This window comes from Mauremys mutica, chromosome 3 (assembly GCF_020497125.1).
Source record: "Mauremys mutica isolate MM-2020 ecotype Southern chromosome 3, ASM2049712v1, whole genome shotgun sequence".
Lineage (NCBI taxonomy): Eukaryota > Metazoa > Chordata > Testudines > Geoemydidae > Mauremys > Mauremys mutica.
Window position 1 is genome coordinate 122770226 of NC_059074.1, and position 22215 is coordinate 122792440.

The window sequence follows — 22215 nt, forward strand, 5'->3', positions numbered from 1 at the left end:
GTAGTGATCAATAACAGCATATGAAAAACTCTGCAGATTAAATCACATAAATGTTTTGAAAACAAAACAGCACCAGCTTTAACAATATTCAGAGAAAGAGAGACAGGTTTTAAAAACAATAATTTAAACTAAATCCTCAAAATTATATGTGTAGATTTATATTTTACCCCACATATTTTAGTCACATTTAAAAGGCTTCTTCAAGCAGAGTCCTATTTTTTCCTTTTTTCCTAATAAAAGCCATGCACATCTGATTTATGGTACTGTATAATTTAAAGTAATAATAATTATAATTTCTTTAAAGATTCCATCAGCACTGAATTCCCACTTGCATTTCCAGAATGAGAAGGACTGGAAACTCACCTCATCCTTAGAATTTTGACTCTCTGAGGCACTGGTGTTTAATCCTGAGCCCCACAACCCACCATTCAGTTATACACCACTAGATGATCCCCCTACACTAGTGTGATCCTTCAATGGGCAGCTTCACTAATTTAAGACCCGTTTCTATTGGTGCAGGGCGGCTGAGGTTTGGAGACTAAGTTTCTATGGGCTTCAACACAAGCTATCTGACACTACAGCTAACTTTTAAAAGTCAATGTGACCTTTTATCAACCTAGTCACCCCTTGCCCCACCCCACCTCAATCCTTAATCTCAGGAAACATGATCCAGAATTCCTGAAGTAGCTGAACTGTTAGGTAGAGTATTAAACCACCAGAGCAACTATGCTTGAGATGTATGCTTGGGACACCAGGCAGCTTTGAGGGGCTTCCAGTGCCCTTCTTTGAGAGAACAGGAGTACTTGTGGCACCTTAGAGACTAACAAATTTATTTGAGCATAAGCTTTCGTGGGCTACAGCCCACTTCACTGGATGCATGTAGTGGAAAATACAGTAGGAATATATATATATTACATACACAGAGAACATGAAACAATGGGTGTTACCATACACACTATAAGGAGAGCGATCAGTTAAGGTGAGCTATTATCAGCAGGAGAGAAAAAGAACTGTTTGTAGTGGTAATGAAAATGGCCCATTTCCAGCAATTGACAAGGAGATGTAAGGAACTGTGTGGGGGGGGGGGGAGAAGGCGTAAGCATGGGGAAATAGTTTTTGTGTAATGGTGGGCCATTGCACAAAGTAAAACTATTTCCCAATGCTGGCTGGAGTGGGGGAGGAAAAGGAAAAGGAGACAAGGGGCCAGCATGGGAACACTGACTCATTCCCTGGGAACCAGATGATGGGAGGGCTTAAAGGGGACATCCCTGTGCCTGAAGCCCCCTTTCACACTGAGCAGGCTGAAGCAGCACCTCCCCGCCCTCCCCTTTAGGTGCTGAAATACCAGGTTTGGTCAAGACCTGCTGTGGGCAATATGCTAACCAACAAGACCAAGACAGATCCAAGTTGCCAAATTCAGTTCTGGATCCAAACCTATCCTCCGCTCAAGAGGATTCTGTGTTCTGGTTCAGGCTCATCTTTACTGCAAACTGTTGTGGTGGAATTTCACAGTTCTCATAAAATGGAGTCTCATGCAAGTAAATCACATTATTAAGCTGATGATTGTAAATTATTGAAACTTAAAATATTTACCACACTACAGAAGTGGAAATAAAGGCATTTTTGTAATTCTCAGTCATTATTTATTATTATTATTTTAACTGAGTTCATATGAATTACAGTTCCCAGAATGCTCATGTAACTGTTATGCCTGAATAATCAAAAAACTTCAGAATCAATTTTCTTATGTCAGAAAAACTGATTGGTTTATTTAATGTTATTATGCAAAAAATTCTATTGTCTTTGATCCAAATCATAATCCTTCAAGTAAAACCCCAGGCAAAAGTGTTTTTCATAGTAATTTACCTGGGGACTAGTAGGGATGGAGTCCTCCATCCCAGCTTGCTGCATTTCTGTAAGCATTTTTATGACTCAATAGTTACAAAACATGCACTGGTTCACTGATCATATCTTTTACCTGCCCAAATTCCTCTTCCTCCATCCTGAGCTGCAGAAAATTGCAGGGGAGCTTGTTAATGCAGAGCCTAGGGCTTACCGAGATGCCCCTGCATAGAGTTTTTGCTACTTTCTTTCCCTGGAACAACCAACCCGCTGCTTTTAGCCCTAATGTTCCTGCTTAAATGAGCATAGGCTTTGGTCTTTATATAGTTATAGAAGTACTGGAGTAGGTACTGAATTTTGTAACACAAGCTTTCAGATATCTGATCCAATAGCCTTTAAGAGGAAGTTGCATTTAGTGTGTGAGGGGGAACTCTTTCTTAGACAATACGCCTTATGTAATGCTATCATTTCCAGTCACTTAACAAAAAGATAGTTCTGTTTCATTACTTTTCCAGGCTAAATGATTTACAGGTCTCTGTAAATCTAAGTAGAGTAACTATTCTTGCAAAAATGACACTACTTACTCTTTCAATGAATATTATAAAATACATATTGAAAAGTTCACATTTATTTCTCATTTTTCATATCTGTGCTTCAGCAGATGTGCAGTTTAGAGATGCTGGCTACAGGTCACAGTCTTCAGTACTGTAATTTAATTCTGAACCATAGCAACATCTCACATAAGAGTATATTTCTTACCATCATAGAATCATAAAAAGCAGGACCAGAAAAAAACCCAGTAATCTAGTCTGGCCCCCTGCATTTTGCAGGACCACTTAATACTTTATCTGACATATTCTTGTGTATGTGTAGTGATGGTGGCTCATCCATTTCTGTCAATTGTCAACTCCACTGCAAATTGGTCTTACTTACCTGATGGATAGTACAGTATTTCAAACTACGTATTTTCTTTCTTTATTATACTCTAGTTACAACATTTAATTTGTGTTGAGATCATATAAATGCCAGCTATTCCTTTTAAATGATAGCTTTATTTAGTAAACTTTTCCAAATATCTATAATCCAAAGCTGTAAATACATTCTAACACATTTAAAGAACTATAACGTAGATTATAATTGCTGGATAATTTCTAATTGCTATCTAATTTCTTATCTGAAAATACCATATTACACTTTGTAAACTAAAATTGACTCAGCAGTGATTAAATAAATATTAACACTTTTGATGTGTTAATAGCCTAATTAATTTGTCATCTTTAATGTCTGACAAAAGAAAAATGTAAGGTTCATCGAGTCAAAGGACGTGTGCTGTAGCCAGTATAAGTTACTCAGGGGCTATATTAACAACAACGCTTTAGGTGTGGTGTTGCTCAGCATCACCCCCCCTAACTTTTAGGTGTCTAGTATATCACTAGGATTCACAAAGCCTGAGTTTGGTGCCTAGACTCGCCATACAATAAATGGGGAGAAATCAGAGCCTCAGAATGGGATTCACAAAAACCACCATGGTAGGCTGCTCTCTGCCTAAACTAGACAATGGGAGATGCCAAGCTGAGGTGTGTGTCCTAAACACCACCCCTAAATCCAGACTGCAGGGAGGCGCCTCCCTGTGCTTGTGCTTCTCAGCTATATGCTCTCTCTTGGGTTTAGGCACCTACACTGTTTTTCAAGAAACCAGGGGAAGACAGCAACTCTCTCATAAACTTCAACCCAGTGCTTAGCATACTCACCTGGGATGTGGGTAACCCATTGTTCAGCTCCCTTCTCTGCCTGATGAGGTGGTGAAATCTGAACTGGGACTGGTCACCTCTCAGATGAAGGACCTAACCAGTTGGTTAGGCTGAGGGCTATTCTTATATGGGGTGCCTTCAGTCTCTCCTGTTGAAATTGTTCCACTGTGGATCTATAACTTAAAAATTCACTGGAGTAGGGAGACTGGTTTCTGGGTCTCTCACCTCTCAAGTGAATGCTCTAAGTACCAGGAAACAGAGTTATTTTCATGCTTCCTTGTTCTTTCTCTCTAAATAATTAATAATTGGGCCAATCCATAGCAGAACAGCTTCAACAGAAGAGATTTAGGGACACACACATACACTCCCATTACTCAGTGGTTAGGGCACTTTCATGGAAGGTGGCAGGTCCTAGTTCAAATCCCTTCTCCTCACTAGCAGGAGCTTGAAGTAGAGATCTCCTACATCCCAGGTGAGTGTCTGACCTGGTGGGCTAAAAATGATGAAGGAGCCCAGCCATTTTGGGTAAGCTTGTCTATTGGAGCCCAATCCAATAGGCAAGCTCTTAGCACACTTATCTGATTGGACCTCACAGGTGAATTAAATGGAGAAACAGCCATCTTCTCCTTATTTGTGAATCACTCTGGGGCTTAGATGTTGAGATACCTGGTGTGGCTGCACTGCACATGTTAGAGACAGAAACAAAGGCTTTTAGGGAATTTTAATGCAAAATTTAGGCACCAACAGTGTTTGGTGTCAGCTGAATGAAGGATTTGTAAATCCCACTGGGGCCAGATTCTGGGATTTAGGTGCCTAAAATGGTAGTCCTTTTATCAATCTAGCAGCTATTTCTTTTTACACTGTGTTATCCAAAGCAAAGGAATGTTGTTAAGTGCTTAGAGCACAGGGTTTAGAGCTAGCACTCCTGAATTCTATTCTCAGAATGGCACCTGACTCACTATGTGACATTGGGCAAATCACACCCTCTTTGTGCTTCACTTTATCATTCTGTAAAATGGATAGAATACCTGTGGTACCTCACAGGTATATTGTGAGCCTTAATTAATATTTGATCTGGTTATAAATCAGAACTTTCACAAAGTTCCAGGAAGGTGTGTGTGTGTGTGTGTGTGTGTGTGTGTGTGTGTGTGTGTGTGTGTGTGTGTGTGTGTGTGTGTGTTGGGGGGGGGAACAGGATGGATAGAGTGGGCTGTTTCCAGTGCAGGGTTCTGGTTTGGGCTCGTGTCATATTTTCTCTAACTTTTTTCAATAGGACTTGTGCACCTAAGTCGCTTACATGCTTTTGAAAAGCCCACCGGTAGATTCCTAAATATGGATTTAGGAGCCTAAACTTAGGCTCCCTTTCTTTTTCTTTTTTTTTTTAGATGACCATTATCTTTATGATAAGAAATTATTCCTTTCTTATTGTTATCTCAGTTCTGTGTTTCTCACAAGAACAGAATTGCTTATATTCTCATCTTCACTTGGACTGAGACTACTCATTTCTCTTAGAGCTATATGCACAAGACAGGTTAAAAAATTCAAAGAGTGATATTTATTTTCTACTTAATTCTTCACATCTCATATATGTTTGCAAACAAATATGTTACAATTTGAGGGGACATATGTTTTCAAACTTGCTACACTTATTAAGGTGACATTTTTATTTTAAACATGCATCTGAAAGTTATGTTCATTTAATGATTCTAAGTGGGTTATATTTATTTATCACACATTTTTAATTAGGATTCTATTCTGGGGAGAATATTTCTGTGAAAGTCAGTGCAAAGTTGGCAAAATCACAGAAATTGGCTCTGCACCTGGCTGTCAGTTTTTATATACAAATAGAAAACAGGGAAAAGGGACAGAGAAGCTTTAGAAGGAAAGGGAATTCCCTGTCTGGACCACACTACCATTCCATGCACAATGTTGTCCTTTTCTTTTAGGTTTCTTTCTCATCCACCAGGAAAACACTAGACTAAATAGCAGTAGCATGATGCTTCTGGGTGTATATCCCATATTAATTAAAAAATCAAAAATGGTCACAGGGTCCAGGTGGGCCTGTCATATTATTTTCACCTCAGCTGGAGAAAAAAATTGTTTGTTTTTCTGGCAACTACCCCTCCCTGTTAAAAATATGCATCTTATTTGCAGTTTGAACTTTTACTGACTTCCTTTTCAGCTGTTGCATTTTGTTATACCTTTATCTGCTAGATTAAGAAGCCTCAAAACATCAAATCTCTTTCTGCTTAGTAGATACTTATAGACCATAATTAATTTGCTTCTTATCCTCCTCTTTAAAAATCTAAATTAAGTACTCAAAAGCTAGGAAATGCCAAAAATAAGGTTTCAACCTGTCAAGAGATAGGGTGTAGATGGGTCTGAGCAGAAGGTCAGAACCGGAGTCTGAGCCCAAAAGCCAGAACTAAGGGTCATGACAAATTTGGAACCAGGGCTGAGGTTATCTGGACTCAGGAGCAGGGCTGATTCCAGTGCAGGAGCTTGGCTGGGATAGAACTGGCACAAGACCTGGAACAGGAAAGGAGCAGGGCTAGGAGTGAGGTGAGCACAGGAAGGCAGAGAATCTATAGACTAGCTGCACTGAGCAGCTAGTGCTCTGCTGTTGCTGCTGGGTTTATAAATCAAGCTGCTGATCAGGCAGTTCCAGGGCAGTGCAGCTGAGCTATTCGTTGTCTAGAAATGAAGTTATCATGGGAACAGGCCTGTAGCTGGTCTTAGCTGGTTTAACTCCTGACAGTACTCCCCCTTCCTTCCCCCCACTCCCCCACCCTTTGGGGTTGCCTTCCAGGAGCCCTAGGGCCAGTTTTCTCTGGGTATATGTGGTGAAAGGAGTGCAGGAGGTCCAGAGCATGGACATATGCCATAGGTTCCCATGATAATTTGTCTGGGCTGTATCCTTCCCACTCTATTAAATATTGGAGTTTGCCCCCATTTTGGTGGGAGTCCAGAACTTTCTGGACCATGTATTCTTCTTGGCCCTGAATGGTTATTGGCAGGGGAGAGGAGGAGTGGTGCAAAGCAGGAAGGTATTCTCGACATACCATTTTAAAAGGGAAACATGAAACACAGGGTGAACTTTAAGAGATTCTAGTAGCTACAATCTGAATGTTACAGGGTTAATCTTCTCTGTGATCTGTAAGGGCCCCAAGTACTGGTGGTCCAGCTTCACTGAGGGATGTGTTAATTTATGATTTCAGGCAGACAAGAACACCTTATGCACTACTGTGAAACTGGGAATCAGTCAGCGTGTCATTTGTATGTTGCCTTAGGTTCTTCTAATTGTCTTCTGTGCTCTTGGTGCACCTAGTGGATATGAACAGTAAGGTCAACAGTGGCAGGTACTGACGAGTTGGTGGGGATCTCATGGTGAAAACAAGGATGGAATCTATAGTTAGCACACAAAAAAAATGTTAGGTGAAGGCAAGTGGGACATTGTTGTAAGCAAATTCAGCATGGTTTATCAGGAACAGCCAGTTGTCATGGTGATAGTTTAGCAAGGAATGCAGATACTGTTCAAGGACTTGACTGACCTGTTGTGCTTGACTGGTTGCGTTCAGGTGATAAGCAGTGGAAGCCAAGGGATTGATACTCAGGAGACCTAGAAATTCCCACCAGAAGCCAGATACAAACTGGAATCCATAGTCAGACATTACTCTCATTGATAACCAATGGAGGTGGAAGATGTTATCCATAAAAAAGGCAGGCTGTCTATTGGGCAGTGGGGAGGGCATGACATGGGACAGAATGTTCCATTGTTGTTAGGAGGAGCTTAGGGATAATGGTAGGATGACAAATAGGAATGAGGATATGAAGGTAGATATTACCACATCCGAGATAGAAGCCAAACTCGAACAGCTTAATGGGACAAAATCAGGGGACCCAGATAATCTTCATCCAAGAATATTAAAGGAACTGGCACAGGAAATTGCAAGCCCACTAGCAAGAATTTTTAATGAATCTGTAAACTCGGGGGTTGTACCGTATGACTGGAGAATTGCTAACATAGTTTCTATCTGTAAGAAAGGAGAATAAAGTGATCCGGGCAACTACAGGCCTGTCAGTTTGACATCTGTAGTATACAAGGTCTTGGAAAAATTTTTGAAGGAAAAAGTAGTCAAGGACATTGAGGTCAATGGTAATTGGGACAAAATATAACATAGTTTTACAAAAGGTAGATCATGCCAAACCAACCTGATCTCCTTCTTTGAGAAGGTAACAGATTTTTTAGACAAAGGAAATGCAGTGGATCTAATTTACCTTGATTTCAGTAAGGTATTTGATACGGTTCCACACGGGGAATTATTAGCTAAATTGGAAAAGATGGGGATCAATATGAAAATTGAAAGGTGGATAAAGAACTGGTTAAAGGGGAGACTACAACGTGTCATACTGAAAGGTGAATTGTCAGGCTGGAGGGAGGTTACTAGTGGAGTTCCTCAAGGATCGGTTTTGGGACCAATCTTATTTAATCTTTTTATTACTGACCTTGGCACAAAAAGTGGGAATGTGCTAATAAAGTTTGTGGATGACACAAAGCTGGGAAGTATTGCCAATACAAAAAAGGACAGGGATATCCTACAGGAAGATCTGGATGACCTTGTAAACTGGAGTAATAGTAATAGGATGAAATTTAATAGTGATAAGTGCAAGGTCATGCACTTAGAGATTAATAACAAGAACTATTTTTTAAAATGGGGAGGCATCAGTTGGAAGTAACAGAAGAGGAGAAGGACCTCAGAGTATTGGTTGTTCACAGCATGACTATGAGCCGCCAATGTGATATGGCCATGAAAAAAACTAATGTGGTCTTGGAATGCATCAGGCAAGGTATTTCCAGTAGAGATAAGGAGGTGTTAGTACCATTAGACAAGGCACTGGTGAGACCTCATCTGGAATACTGTGTACAGTTCTGGTCTCCCATGTTTAAGAAGGATGAATTCAAACTGGAACAGGTTTAGAGAAGGGCTACTAGGATGATCTGAGGAATAGAAAACCTGTCGTATGAAAGGAGACTCAAAGAGCTTGGCTTGTTTAGCTTAACCAAAAGAAGGCTGAGGGGAGATATGATTGCTCTCTATAAATATATCAGAGGAATAAATACCAGGGAGGGAGAGGAATTATTTAAGCTCAGTACCAATGTGGACACAAGAACAAATGGATATAAACTGGCTATCAGGAATTTTAGACTTGAAATTAGACAAAGGTTTCTAACCATCAGAGGAGTGAAGTTCTGGAACAGCCTTCCAAGGGGAGCAGTGGAGGCAAAAAACATATCTGGCTTCAAGACTAAGCTTGATAAGTTTATGGAGGGGATGGTATGATGGGGTAGCCTAATTTTGGTAATTAATTCATCTTTGACTACTAGCGGTAAATATGCCCAATGGCTTGTGATGGGATGTTAGATGCGGTGGGATCTGAGTTACTACAGAGAATTCTTTCCTGGGTGTCTGGCTGGTGAGTCTTTCCCACATGCTTAGGGTTTAGTTGATCGCCATATTTGGGGTCGGGAAGGAATTTTCCTCTAGGGCAGATTGGCAGAAGCCCTGGGGGTTTTTCGCCTTCCTCTGCAGCGTGGGGCACAGGTCTCTTGCTGGAAGATTCTCTGCACCTTGAAGTCTTTAAACCATGATTTGAGGACTCCAATGGCTCAGGCACAGGTTTGATACAGGAGTGGGTAGGTGAGATTCTGTGGCCTGCATTGTGCAAGAGGTCAGACAAGATGATCATAATGGTCCCTTCTGACCTTAAAGTCTATGATTCTATGAGGGAGGGATAGCTCAGTGGTTTGAGCATTGGCTTGCTAAACCCAGGGTTGTAGGTTCAATCCTTGAGGGGGCCACTTAGGGATCTGGGGCAAATTCAGTACTTGGTCCTGCTAGTGAAGGCAGGGGGCTGGACCTTTCAGGGTCCCTTCTAGTTCTATGAGATAGGTATATCACAGTAAGAAGTATAGTGTGCCCCTGGAAGGGTGGCAGTTCCATGATAAGGTCTGCAGAAATGGTGGATCAAAGCCAAGGTGGAGTGCACAAGGACTGGAGGTGATCAAGTGGTCTCATATGGGGGGTTGTCTTTGTCCAGGCACAGAGATTGCAGGACTTCATGCAAGCCACTATGGAAGAGCATAAAGCCACTGACACAAGCTTCTAGATAGCAGGTCTTGGGTTTTGGAGCAACCAAATTGTCTTACCAGAGGAACATTTCTGAAGCCTTGATGGACTTCAGGCACCTAGATGTGCTCCTTGTGATACAGTATCCCATCTTAGATCATGAACATTACGGTAGCTGGGTTGTTGGCATTGTCTAAGGTCCAAGTGGTTTGAACGTCAAAGAGATCATTGGGTGGCAGGGAATGTATGACAGGGATCAGGATACAGACTGCCATACCAAAAATAAAATTTGAGGCTTTGAGGATTGTAGATGTGGCCTTGTTGCCAGGTTCACAGTATTTAATCTTTTTAGACAAGGTTTCAGCCTTCCCCTTCCTTGTCCCTAGGCAGTAGATGATCACAAAATAAAATCACCTAAAGAGGGACTAGCGTGCTTGTTGCTGGTTCAGCTGCCCAGCTGTCTTTAGATGCTCCAGGTTTTTATGGCCAGTGAGAACTTGGATTGGGGACCTAGCCTCCTCCAAGAGGTGCTGTCATTCCTTAAAGGCCACTTAATGGCCAGCAGGTCTTTATCCAAGATATGATTCGGCTCTGCTCAAGTCAATTTGCATGAATAGAAAGCACAAAGGTGAAGATGACTATCTGAGTCAGACAGCTGGGAGAGGGAGTGCTCCCAGCATGAAATTCAAGGAATCTGCCTCCACTGTAAATGGTTTGGGCAGTTCCTGATGCATCAAGATGGGGGCCATGATTTGAAGGCAGCCTACATTTCTAGGGACCAGACACAATGGGCTCCCACTTTTCAAAAGGGCACTGAGAGGGGCAACCAAACCAGAGAACCCCCATAATAAACCACCTGTAGAAATTGGCGAAGCCCAAGAAGCATTGTACCCTGTGGACTTCTTTTGGTTCCACCCAATCCATGATGGCTGCCACTTTACATGGATCCATGGCCAGTCCCTTAGGGGAGATGATATAACAGAAAAATTCCATTATGTCCCAGTCGAATTATCATTTCTCTGGCTTTGCATACAGGTGCTTCTGGCAAAGTCTTTTGAGGACACTAAGTATACAATGATTGTAAACTGCCTGTAGCTTTCAGTGCAGAAATTCTTACTGAGCTCTCAATTTTTCTTACTTTATTGACGGTTACCAAGTTGGATGATGATTATACTGTACACTGAAGATCACTGGCAAATAAACATTGAAATACAGTGACTATATATAGTTTCTACCACAATATGGCAAGCAGTGTTTTCATTTACAGTAAGGTGCCAAAATGAGCAGTGAGTGCTAATTTTAGCAGCAGGTATTCAATAATTCTCTTTAAATGTTGCTTCTCATTGACCCCATCACTGAAATAGTTCACTAGGACAATTTATCCCAACTAATGTTGAGGGTAGCTTGATAGAACAACAAATGTACAAAATGATGAATACCCTTAATCACGCAAGGCAACTGATTTCATTTCACTGTGCCAGGTTTGTGCCACATTTTATTTTTACACAGAGTTGAACTTGAGAATGACAGTAATATTTATGAGGGTAGATACAAAAAGAACAAAGAAAATGCAGTTAGACTAGTCACAATATTTCTTGCAATTTCTAGTAGACACGATGTATCATGCTTGACTCTTCTACTTGACATATTCTGAATAAAATATGTGACATAATTTGATGGCAGAGGTGGCTTAAGGGACACCTAGTACAGGAAAATAGAATGGGGTTTAAATTAAATTAAGCCTAATTATTAAGCCTCTTCTTTTAAATAGAAATCTTGGTTAATTTTATAAGAACCAAAATGGGTCTAGGGAGCAGTAGGAAGAAAGGAAAAAGAAAACTAGGGGTGGAGAGTAGACAGCAAAACACCCAGTACTGACACTGTTTAGTGGTTGCCATAGTCCTATACAGCAAGACGATATTAATACCAGACAAGGCAGACTTTGACTACACCTACAATCTTCTTTACTGCTTCTAACTCAGGACAGTGTCAACTAGCATTGTGACAGCACATTGAAACACACACATTTGTTTTGAAAGATTTAGTATTCTTGCAGTGTTGGTTTCTAAACCAAACACTCAAAATTCTGGAGCATATTAAATATTAGCAGCTACACAATATTAATAGGATGCTGTGAAATTCTGTGTTAAGAATCATAATATTACCCAAAATCTTTTGTTTCGAATACAAGAAGGAAAGCCATTAGAGCAGGAGTAGGCAACCTATGGCACATGTGCCGAAGGCGGCATGCGAGCTGATTTTCAGCGGCACTCACACTGCCCGGGTCCTGGCCACTGGTCCTGGGGGCTCTGCATTTTAATTTAATTTTAAATGAAGCTTCTTAAACCTTATTTACTTTACATAAAACAATAGTTTAGTTATATCTTATAGACTTATAGAAAGAGACCTTCTAAAAATGTTAAAATGTATTACTGGCATGCAAAACCTTAAATTAGAATGAATAAATGAAGACTTGGCACACCACTTCTGAAAGGTTGCTGACCCCTGCATTAGAGAAACAATTAAGATAATTAACTGTTTTTTTAAGCTTCCAGTAACCCAACAAGCTTTCCCAAAGTTTGTCTGCAATGGGGAAAAAAAGGCAAATTCTGAAGATATTGTTTCACAGTAATATCTTAAGAATACTGGTGTATAAAAATACTTGTGTAAAGACAAGACACTACAACAATATACAGTATTACTAACTGACTGTTTTTATGCTCATTTTGTTTTGTTTTTTCTTTTGAAAATACCCATTTTTGATTTGCTGCCTGGAATGGATCAGTCTTTCAGCTCAGGCAAATAGTCATAATTGCCATTAAGTCTGTTCTTTCTGAAGAATCTTTCAGATGACAATGTTTGATTCATAACTATACAAGCTCATTTTATGACAGCTACTTTGCTGTAACTGCTAAATTAGCTAGGTTGGAGGATATGCTTAAAATGAAAAGAGCAAGGCAAAATACTGTAAAACATATTTTTTTCTTCCCCCAACAATTATTTACTTTAGATGTGACTTAATCATAAATATGTTGTCTTTTGCATTTTCCATGACTAGTCTGATTATTTTTAAACATATGCATATTACACCGTTTAGAATTTCTTTATTCTTTGAGTAAGGTTCTGTTGCCCCCCTCAGATTAGACTGTTGCACTATTTGTTGACCAATCATTGTTTCTTTACAGTGAACTTGCTCTAGTATATATTTTAAAAGTTACTGGGCAGAGTGTCAGGTCATATGAGCCAGGTTGGGGGCAGAAGAAATTACATGCAATTTTGCATTTGAAAGGCTGATCTATACAGCAAAGGGGTTCTGCAACTAGTATTCAACCAAATAAGGCTTCTTTGAGCCAAAATGTTACAAGATAAGATACAAGGGCTTTTTGGAGCCTCTCTTTGCCTTTATCCTAAAGTGAGTCCAGTACTAGATTTTATTGAAAGAGACACTGGTGATTTATAGTTTGTGGCCTCCCTTCTTTAAAAGTGCTGGGCTTTGGCCCTGATCAAGCACTTTCACATCTTTAAAATTAAGCACATACTTAAGTGTTTTTAATTGCTTTCCTAGATTGGGGCCAGAGTGCTCAGTCAACATCTTGTAGTATTAGGCTTTCTAGAAGCTATTACATCCAACTGAGATCAGCTGCATTTTCCCATGACTGGGTTCCTGGGCAATTCCTTTAGAAACTGTAGGCATCTGTTGAAGTTTTTCCCGCTGGTTTTAACTATTTCCCTACCAAACATTAGTGAGAGTCTAAAAAACATGTCACAAGCAGTGACAAGAGAACATCTATAACTACTTATTTTGCTATGCTCTAGAAAAGTGATAATATAACATGAGAGCATTGGTTGTCTAAATTTCACATGGATTTTGCCATTCCATTTTGCAATGTTAAAGCAATTACTCAGATGTAAGTAATACCTTGTGGACTAAATCTTGTTTCTAAATTGTAAAAATAGCAGTACTGTATTTAGAGATCTCTGGAAATTCCAATTCCTATATAACTTTAGTTAGAAATCAAATTATTTTAAAATAGAAAAGCTGGAGGAAGTAATTGCACATGTCCAGCAATATAGTCACAAAAAGCCCTCTCAAATACCTCTTCCTTTCTTGATCACTGTAGACAACACCACCATTCTGCCTGTTGCTCAAGCTGGTAACCTGGGCCTCTTATCCAGGTTATGTCTAAATCTTGCTGATTCTTTCTGCATAACATCTCTAAGATATGGCCTTTCCTATCCTCTACACAGCTAAAACTCCTGTTGGGGCTTTCATCATCTCATGTATCAATTACTGCAACAGCCTTTTCTCTGGCCTTGACAATCTTTCCCTAATGTTATCCACTTAGAATGCAGCTACACAGATCATTTTCCTAGCCTGTCACTTTGACCATGTCATTCCTTTCTTTGCATCCCTACACTAGCTCTTCCTTCTCTAGTGCATCAAACATAAGCCACTTGTTTCCACTTTGAAGGCCTTTCACAGATGTATAAAGGCTTGGTCTACACTATAAAGTTAGGTTGACCTAAGGCAGCTTAGGTCAACCTAACCATGGCAGTGTCTACACTACTGTCTTGCTACCGCCGATGTAAGTGCCATACAACACCAATGTAGTAACTCCACCTCAGCGAGAGGCGTAGGACTTATGTCGGTGTAGTTAGGGAAGCCCAGTGTCCTTGTAGACACTTTATTTCTTACATCAGCTGTTGGCTAAAATTCTTGTCAATTTCATGGCTCTGTGCAGGAGCCCTGGAATTGACAAGAAGGACTGGTAGGTTCCCTGCTGTGAACCCTGCACCTGACTCGCAGCTCAGGCTGTTACTCCAGGGTGGGAGGGGGCTTCAGCTAGAGCCTGGCTGCCCCCCGGGCTCCTCACTACCCGCTCCCAGCAGGCTGCTTCCTGGGTTCCCTTCTCCCTGCTGAGAGCTCTGCTGACCCTGGGCTTTTGGCTTCATGCTCCCAGTGGGTTGCTGCCCGGGCTCCCCACTTTGAGCCCGGGTACTGAGATCCCGGACTCCCAGCTCTGCACGGAGTTCCCAGGGCTGTCAGAGTGCCTCTGTTCTGAGCAGAGACAATAGCAGTGTGAAATTGACAATTATTGTCAATTTCACTGATGGTAGGCTCTGTGCAGTGAAATTGAGCCTGGGGCTCATAGCTGGGGCTGTCACCCTGGGTTGGATGGGAGGCTCCAGTTGTGAGCCCCATGTGACTGTCAGTGCCCCACAACGCTCCACTTCAGTTGGTGCAAGCACTCCTGGTGAGGATGTGCTTCACCAGCAGAAGGAGGGTAGCACGGACACCAACAGCTGATTGAATTCTTGCAGTGGCTGTGGTTGACCTAATTTGGTAATGTAGACAAGCCCAAAGTCTTTTGGCCTCAGATTGTTTTTTCCCAGTCAGCCATCTTTAAAGGAGTGTTAAGCTACACCAAACTGAGGCCACATGCTTTACTTCTGACTAAGAATGTTCTGTCCTGTACTTTAACTTTGCACCTTTAGTTCATTCATCTTAACTTCCCTGACTGTTCCCATGCCCTTAGATGGCCAGAATGGCTGACTGGGAGAAACCAATCTGAGACAAAAGAAAGACTTCACACCTACGCCCTGTAACAAATTCATGGGGTTTTGAGCAATTCCTAGATTTAATCCTTGGTATCATGGAAGTGTGTTTACTGCAAAGATTATGCTGTCTCTTTGAAGACTAATGCTCTAGCACTTAATGTACTAATAATACTTTTTTATGGGCTCTAGAGAATGATTCAAGTACAGCTTAACTGGGGATAGGGGTGTGAATGAAGGAGCTGGTAAAAAAAAATTAAATGGGCTGCCTCTGAAAGGTATCCTTGCCAGCTGGTCTCCATCTGAAAGTTATGGACAACAAAGACTCAGTTCTTGGATGTCTGGAGTCCCTATCATAAATATGTATATAAATACTTATAGATCAATTGGCTGTTGAATCGTTTCCCACCTAGATTTATTATATACAGATCTCTGAGTGATGTAAAAAAGAGAAAGCAACCATGTCCTCACTATTTAAGGCCTTATCCTCTGACACAGACAGATGTGTATTTGTCATGCATGTTTGCCACCCTGAAAATATGTCTATTGGTTGAATATATATGCTGGCTACAATCCTGCTAAATTCATGGAGCTACATTGTTTAATTTATTGCTGAAAAGGAACACAAGGTTGCTAGTGCAGTAAAGCCCTGCTTACATTGTAGGTGTTTTAAGCTTTCAGAAGTTATTTAGTTCTTTACATGAATTGTGAAAAGAACTGAACTGATATAAGCCATTAAAATAATTGGGTACAAGATCCCTGTCTATTATTTTCAATTGAACTAAATCCCTGTGTCTGTTATGTGTAGAACAATTTACACAAAACAGATGACTAATGAATAAAATATCTCCTGATAAATGAAAGTTTCAGTTAAATTTGTCACAGTTATGGAAAGCTATTAGTGGATCTATTTCACCAGGTTTGCAGAGGTAATTATTATAACAGCATTCAGTACCACCTCTTGTGTTAATGTTTCTACTGCATTTTAAGGAGGTTCTGTAATTTGAATATCAACATTTATTCTGGGGTCAAATTTAACATAGATTATATGGCCAGGGGGGACCATTGTAATAATCTAGTCTGACCTCCTGTATAATACAAACCATAGCACTTCCCCAAAATCATTTTGAATTAGAGCATATCTTTTAAAACAACATCCATTTTTTATTTTAAAATTGCCAGTGAAGGAAAATCCACCATGGCCCTTGGTAAATTGTTCCAGTTGTTATTTACTCTCTATACCTATTCAAGATTTCTCTGTTTGTGCATCCAAGGATTGCATTAGCCCTTTTGGCCACAGTGCCACACTGGGAGCTCATGTTCAGCTGATTATTCACCATGACTCCCAAATCTTTTTGAAAGTCACTGTTTCCCAGGATATCGTCCCCCATCCTAAAAGTAGGGCCTACACCCTTTGTTTCTACATGTATACATTTACATTTAGCCTATTAAAACACATATTGTTGGTTGTATCCATTTTACCAAGTGATCCAGATCACTTTGTATCAGTATTTTGTCCTCTTCATTATTTACCACTCCCCCAATCTTTGCGTCATTTGCAAACTTTATTAGTGATGATTTCATGTTCTCTTCCAGATCATTAATAAAAATGTTAACTAGCATAGGACCAAGAACCAAACCTTGTGGGATTCCCTTAGAAACACACTTCCTTGATGATGATTACCTATTTACAATTACATTTTGAGACCTATAAGTTAGCCATCTTGTCTGTCTCTGGAGGCTGATTGCAGGATCGGGTATAATATATAATTTAAAAAACAATAACTTTTGATTTACAAAGTGTAGTTTGTCAATCATAAGTCCCAAAGTAAAAGGCCAAGATTTAGATTTCAAAATGTTATCTAACTTGAATACTAATTACACTACAGAGGTTTATGTAAGAAACCTTGGCAGCTTTCCAGGACTCTCTTTCTTTAAAATCTCCATTTTTGTTTTTTTTTTAAATAGGAAATTGATGCAACCCTCTTATATTTAGATAATATTTGAGATCATTATGAAAAACAACAAAAGTAAAGGCTCTGACTGTGGATCAGAGTCTGCCCTTTAATTCACACATGCAGCAGCATCTTGACTTCATAGTTTGAAGGCCAAATTTGACATCTGTCCTTAACTCACTTTGCTTTGATATTTTTGGGGTCTGAGATAAGGTTGTGACATGTAGTATTTGTGTTGCACTGTTAACTAATCAGCACTAGATAAATTATATCCCTGGTCACTGAGAGCTCCTTAAATCATAGCCCTGAGATGTAATATTGACATACATAAACTATGGGTACACTTCAAGCTGGAGTGGTAATTTCCAGCTCAAAGAGAGATACCTGCACTAGCTCTGATTAAGTGTAGCCATAGAAGCAGCTGGCTGCCCCCGAGTTCATGAGTGTCACACAGGAGTATCCATACAGTATTGATTAAGGGCCAAATTCTTCCATCAATCATTGTTCAAATTAGTAGCTCTGTGGGAACTACGCAGGTGAATAAAGACTACTACTAAAGACTAAGAAATTGCAGGATATGGCCTAAACTCTCAGGCTGAAATCCTAGCCCCACTGAAGTCAATGGGAGTTTTGCCACTGATTTCAATGGGGCCAGGATTTCACTTTCACAGTTATGGTCCTTCACAGTAAAATATAGGATGAATTTTTGAGGTCTGTCTCTTTGTTAGTTCCTCAAATTTCTTTTCAGGAACAAGGAAGGGCTCTTCCCATGAATACACAAATCATAGTAAATAATATTTTTAAACGCTCTTTTTCTTTAAAGTTCATTTTATGTTGCTCTCAGTGATAGCTCTTCTCTATGCCTGTTCTAGAATTCTGCCTCAAATATTCTTGTCATTATCTTTAGATTTATTTTTTTGTCACTGAACGTAAGTTTCTAAAAGAATAAAGTATTTGACATAGCTCCATGGTAGCTCTAACAATTTTGTATCTATATTTATCTGAATAATCGATTTCATTACCAATTAAAATTTAGAATCTCTATTTTGGTTCCTCCTTTGGCCCAATTTGGGTAAATGTTTGAGTAGTTAATATCTCAAATGACTATTAATATTATTATAAATTGCTGTTAGGACTTCTGGGATTGATAGGCCTTATACACATTGAATATCAAATAGTATAGGAATTACCTCTGACTTTATCTTAAATCGTTTAAAATAGCATCTCTTTTGAGGGGCATTTTCTAATCTCTTTTCTGCTTACAATAATACCAAGGTGCGGAAGAAGAAACAAAGACTATCAACACCAATCGCTGGCACTCTATCCATGTTTTATAATCTATAATCATGTTTAACTACAAATGGTAAAATATCAGTTGGAGTTAAGTTTTCAGGATGAGATCTCATAGAAACCAAGCCTCTGACCTTTCATGCTGACTTTCAAACGTGCTTCCCTTTGACTCTCTCTTCATCTTCTATCCACCAGGCTGTCACTATTCACTTTCTGCCTGACCAGCTTCCTGCTCCATGCACATTCCCACTCCACAATCAACTAGTAACTGATGCTCCAACATGGTCCCTCCCACATTCATGCCTCCCATTCTGAAAAACTGAAAGAAGTATATTCTGAGGAAGGGCGAGACATCTGTAAAAAGTAGACTACTGTATACCTAAAATGGAGGTTTGACTGGAATATTATTGATCTAAAATCTATATTGAGCACCAACTGTTTCCCTTCATTTCTGAGATGATCTTGTGTTTTTTAAATGTACACACTTTTTCTGGTAAATAATTTTCATAAAACTGTTAATCATAATACAGTCTCCAATGTGAGGTTAACATGCTCTGATTCCTAATCTCTGAAAACAATATTTAAAAAAATAAAAATATACGTCATTCTAAATCCTTGCTGTTGGGATCATGTTACAATGGTCAGGAAATGAATAAATACACAACAAGAAGAATTCAGATTAGTGGATTCAAACAGCAATGCTTTTGTTCTGTCTTCATTTTCAAAGAAAACTAACTGTAGTTCAACCAAGAAAAATGTAGGGTGCTATCACTACCAGCATCTCATGTGCTTATGAAAACAATTGTGTATTTCTCTGTTAGGAGCATTGTTGTTTCCAGAAATGAATGTTAAACACCAGTCATGAGGCCAGCATTGCTTGGGGAGGCAAAAGAAGGCAGAGTTTTCATGAATGAATTGCTTTGAGGAATAAAAATGAACTAAAATAATCATTCTGATAAGTTGGAGCTGATATCTTGGGATACTGATTCTGAATTGAAGCTGTAGTAATTTGGAAATTGTGATCATCCACACTACATTTCTGTCATTCTATTACATTGCTTTAAAGTTTACTCTGTGTATCTAAGGAGGAGATGCCTTAACATTCTTAAAGCATATCTCTTCTGAGCCTGATGATGGAAGTCAAATGGGAGATTTGCTTTTGACCTCCATGAAAACAGGAGCAGGCCCTCTTTACTGTGTCACACCTGCCTTGGAGAAAATGAAATATATTCTTTATCAGCACACTCTCTGGTGTGTACATTGAGCAGTACTTACAATACCTTTAAATTATTTTGAACATACATTTCAATCTCAGTACTGTTTTTTTTTAAACTGCTTGTCAGACTTGAAATGGTCTCCTGACTTTCACATTGAAGATAAATTGGTGACAAGGAAGGCTTTTCCGACTCCTCTTTAGTGTTTAGGCTCATGTCAAGTTCTCCACTATAAAGATTATTAAACATCAGCTGTGAGCAACTTAGTCTCCTCAGGGCTGGACAAATATATTAAATCTTATATCCTGAATCTTGTGTGAAACAATTTTTTGCTTCAAACAAAACAGACCCTCATGTAATTTTCTCATTCTATATATGGGAAGGAATGACATATAAATTCTCATACCATAGTGACATTAAGATATCATGAGGATGAGCTTGTTCTGTAAACCTAGAGTTAGGTCGAGCAGTAAAACTTAGCTCTGAGTAAGAAGTGACATATAGGTATGCACTACCCTAGGAGGAGTCCAGAGAAGGAACTGCAATGCAAAATCATAATTTCTTCTTTTCTTCCTCATTATTCCCATGGGAAACTAACTTTTTGCAGCCCTGAAAGGGTTCAGTTTACTTCCCCCCTTGCACTGGTTCAGCTGTAATGGTTAGTTCATTGTGGGGGACTAGGCAGAGCCAAAGTTCTTCCACTCACTGCCCACCAATTCCCTGCCCACCAGTTCATGAGGGATTACCAACACACAGTCCCTTTTCTTTCCCTACCCAGTACATGAGCCACAGTGCACAGAGCCCTAACATGGCTGCAGAAGGGACTGGAGGAGTGGGGAGAATCTTACACCCCTGTGTGTCTTGCATAAATAAATATCTGGCCCTTAGATAGTAGAATATTTATAAAGAACTTCAATATGGTGGAATCCTGTCATTTAAGAAATCCTTTTTCCTTCTGAAACTAATATGTTTCCTTTATTTGATTTCACTGCTAAGGCTTTCCCAAGCCATATTCAATGAGACAACATAGGTCAATTCTTCTTTTAAGGAGATACTTATAATATCCCCAGAAAGGTCCCAGCCCACCTGGTGAATGCTCTGACATTTTAGAACTTCTAGTGCCCAACCTTCACCTCCCTTCCCCTATTTCAAAAGCCCCAAACTTGGCACCGTTTACTGCTCTTTTACACCTGGCAGCTTTGAAATATTTGCCCCCCATTAGCCCTCCTAGTCTGCTCTTCCAAGAAAGTTATATTTTTCAATAGAATTCTGACTTGTTCAGCCTAACAGCATGGAACCTAATACACTAAACTTCTAAGATTTCTGTCAGTCTCAATTGTTTGTATATAGATGTTCAACTGGTGTGAGGACTTGACTTGCTACATGAAGGAAGCAAGGTTCTTTGAATTGTCTGGAAATGTCCCTAGGCCATGTATCTTATCCATATTTACCATTGCTAGATTATCTTCTCTGCCTTGCCCAGTTAGACTAAATGATGGCCTCCATAAAAGTACACCTGGCCATCTTCTTAGTTTTCTACTGGTTAATTGAGAACAATCTTTGTCTGCACAGCAGGTCATGTCTAGTTCTGTTAAGGAGCTAATACATCTCTTCACTCCCATCTGTTCTGATTCTCTGCTCTGGTAATTAAACTAATCTTAAAATGGCTGTTCAAGATCTGTTGTAGCCTTTACACACTTGCGGCCTTTGGTTATTACCTCTTGAGATGGCCTACATTACCATAACATCAGCCTTTAGCGTCATGCTTAGTAAACACTGCAGAAACTGTCCTTTACAGAGACAGAGTGGTCCTCCATGATGCAAAGTTCCCCCTCAAAACTGACAGAGCTTAACAAAACAGACTCATTGTTAACATGAAAAGTTGTGCTGTAAGACTTTAACAGCCTGTTCCACCAGGAACAAAGCAGCTTTTTAGTTTTTCAGGAAACTTCAAAATTTAAAAGTTACCTAGGCAGCTAATGAAGTTGGTTCACAGTTTTACATGTATTAATGCTACAATGCTGTGTGAACTCATTGTCCCTAATTGTCCACTCTGTTTGTGGACAGTGGCTGCTGCAGGGAGTCATCTGTGGCAGTGTTTGGCACATAGAAATGGTAGTTTTAGTCTGCTAGTGGTCCCAATGAAGTAAATGGAGCTATTCCTGGAGTAAGGTCCTATTCAAAGTCAGTAAGGATTGCAGAATGTGGCCCAAAGAGAGAGAGAAATATTTAAGTGCAAAGCACACTTTACCAGCTCCTGGGCCAGTTACCATACCATCTACCACTCTTTCATAAATTACGTGTACCTGAACAACAGTTCAATTTGACTGGGTTTTGTATATAAAAAATATCTCCACATGGGTGAATGGGAATAGGTCTGTTTTTCCTTTTAGCTCCTATTACTTGTATGGTCTGTCACCAAAACTTGTTTTTGTCTCTGAAACTTCTGTGGTACTTTGCTGGGCAGAAGGCCAGTTTA

The 22215-nt window shown here is 39.8% G+C and overlaps 1 protein-coding gene across 6 annotated transcripts in view; it reads left to right on the forward strand.

The window, feature by feature from the left end:
• Window positions 1-22215, forward strand: part of PACRG (parkin coregulated) — a 447225-nt gene that overhangs the window by 314470 nt on the left and 110540 nt on the right. For 2 of the 6 annotated variants that reach the window (XM_045009089.1, XM_045009088.1), the window contains exon 6: window positions 1334-1536. The exons of 2 other annotated variants lie outside the window; for them this stretch is intronic. In XM_045009089.1, coding sequence (XP_044865024.1) covers window positions 1334-1521 — 188 coding nt within the window. In that variant the 3' untranslated portion in view covers window positions 1522-1536. Of the gene's footprint in view, window positions 1-1333; window positions 1543-18717; window positions 18810-22215 lie in introns of those variants that run through there. 2 more of the 6 variants (XM_045009092.1, XM_045009091.1) reach the window with 2 other exon arrangements.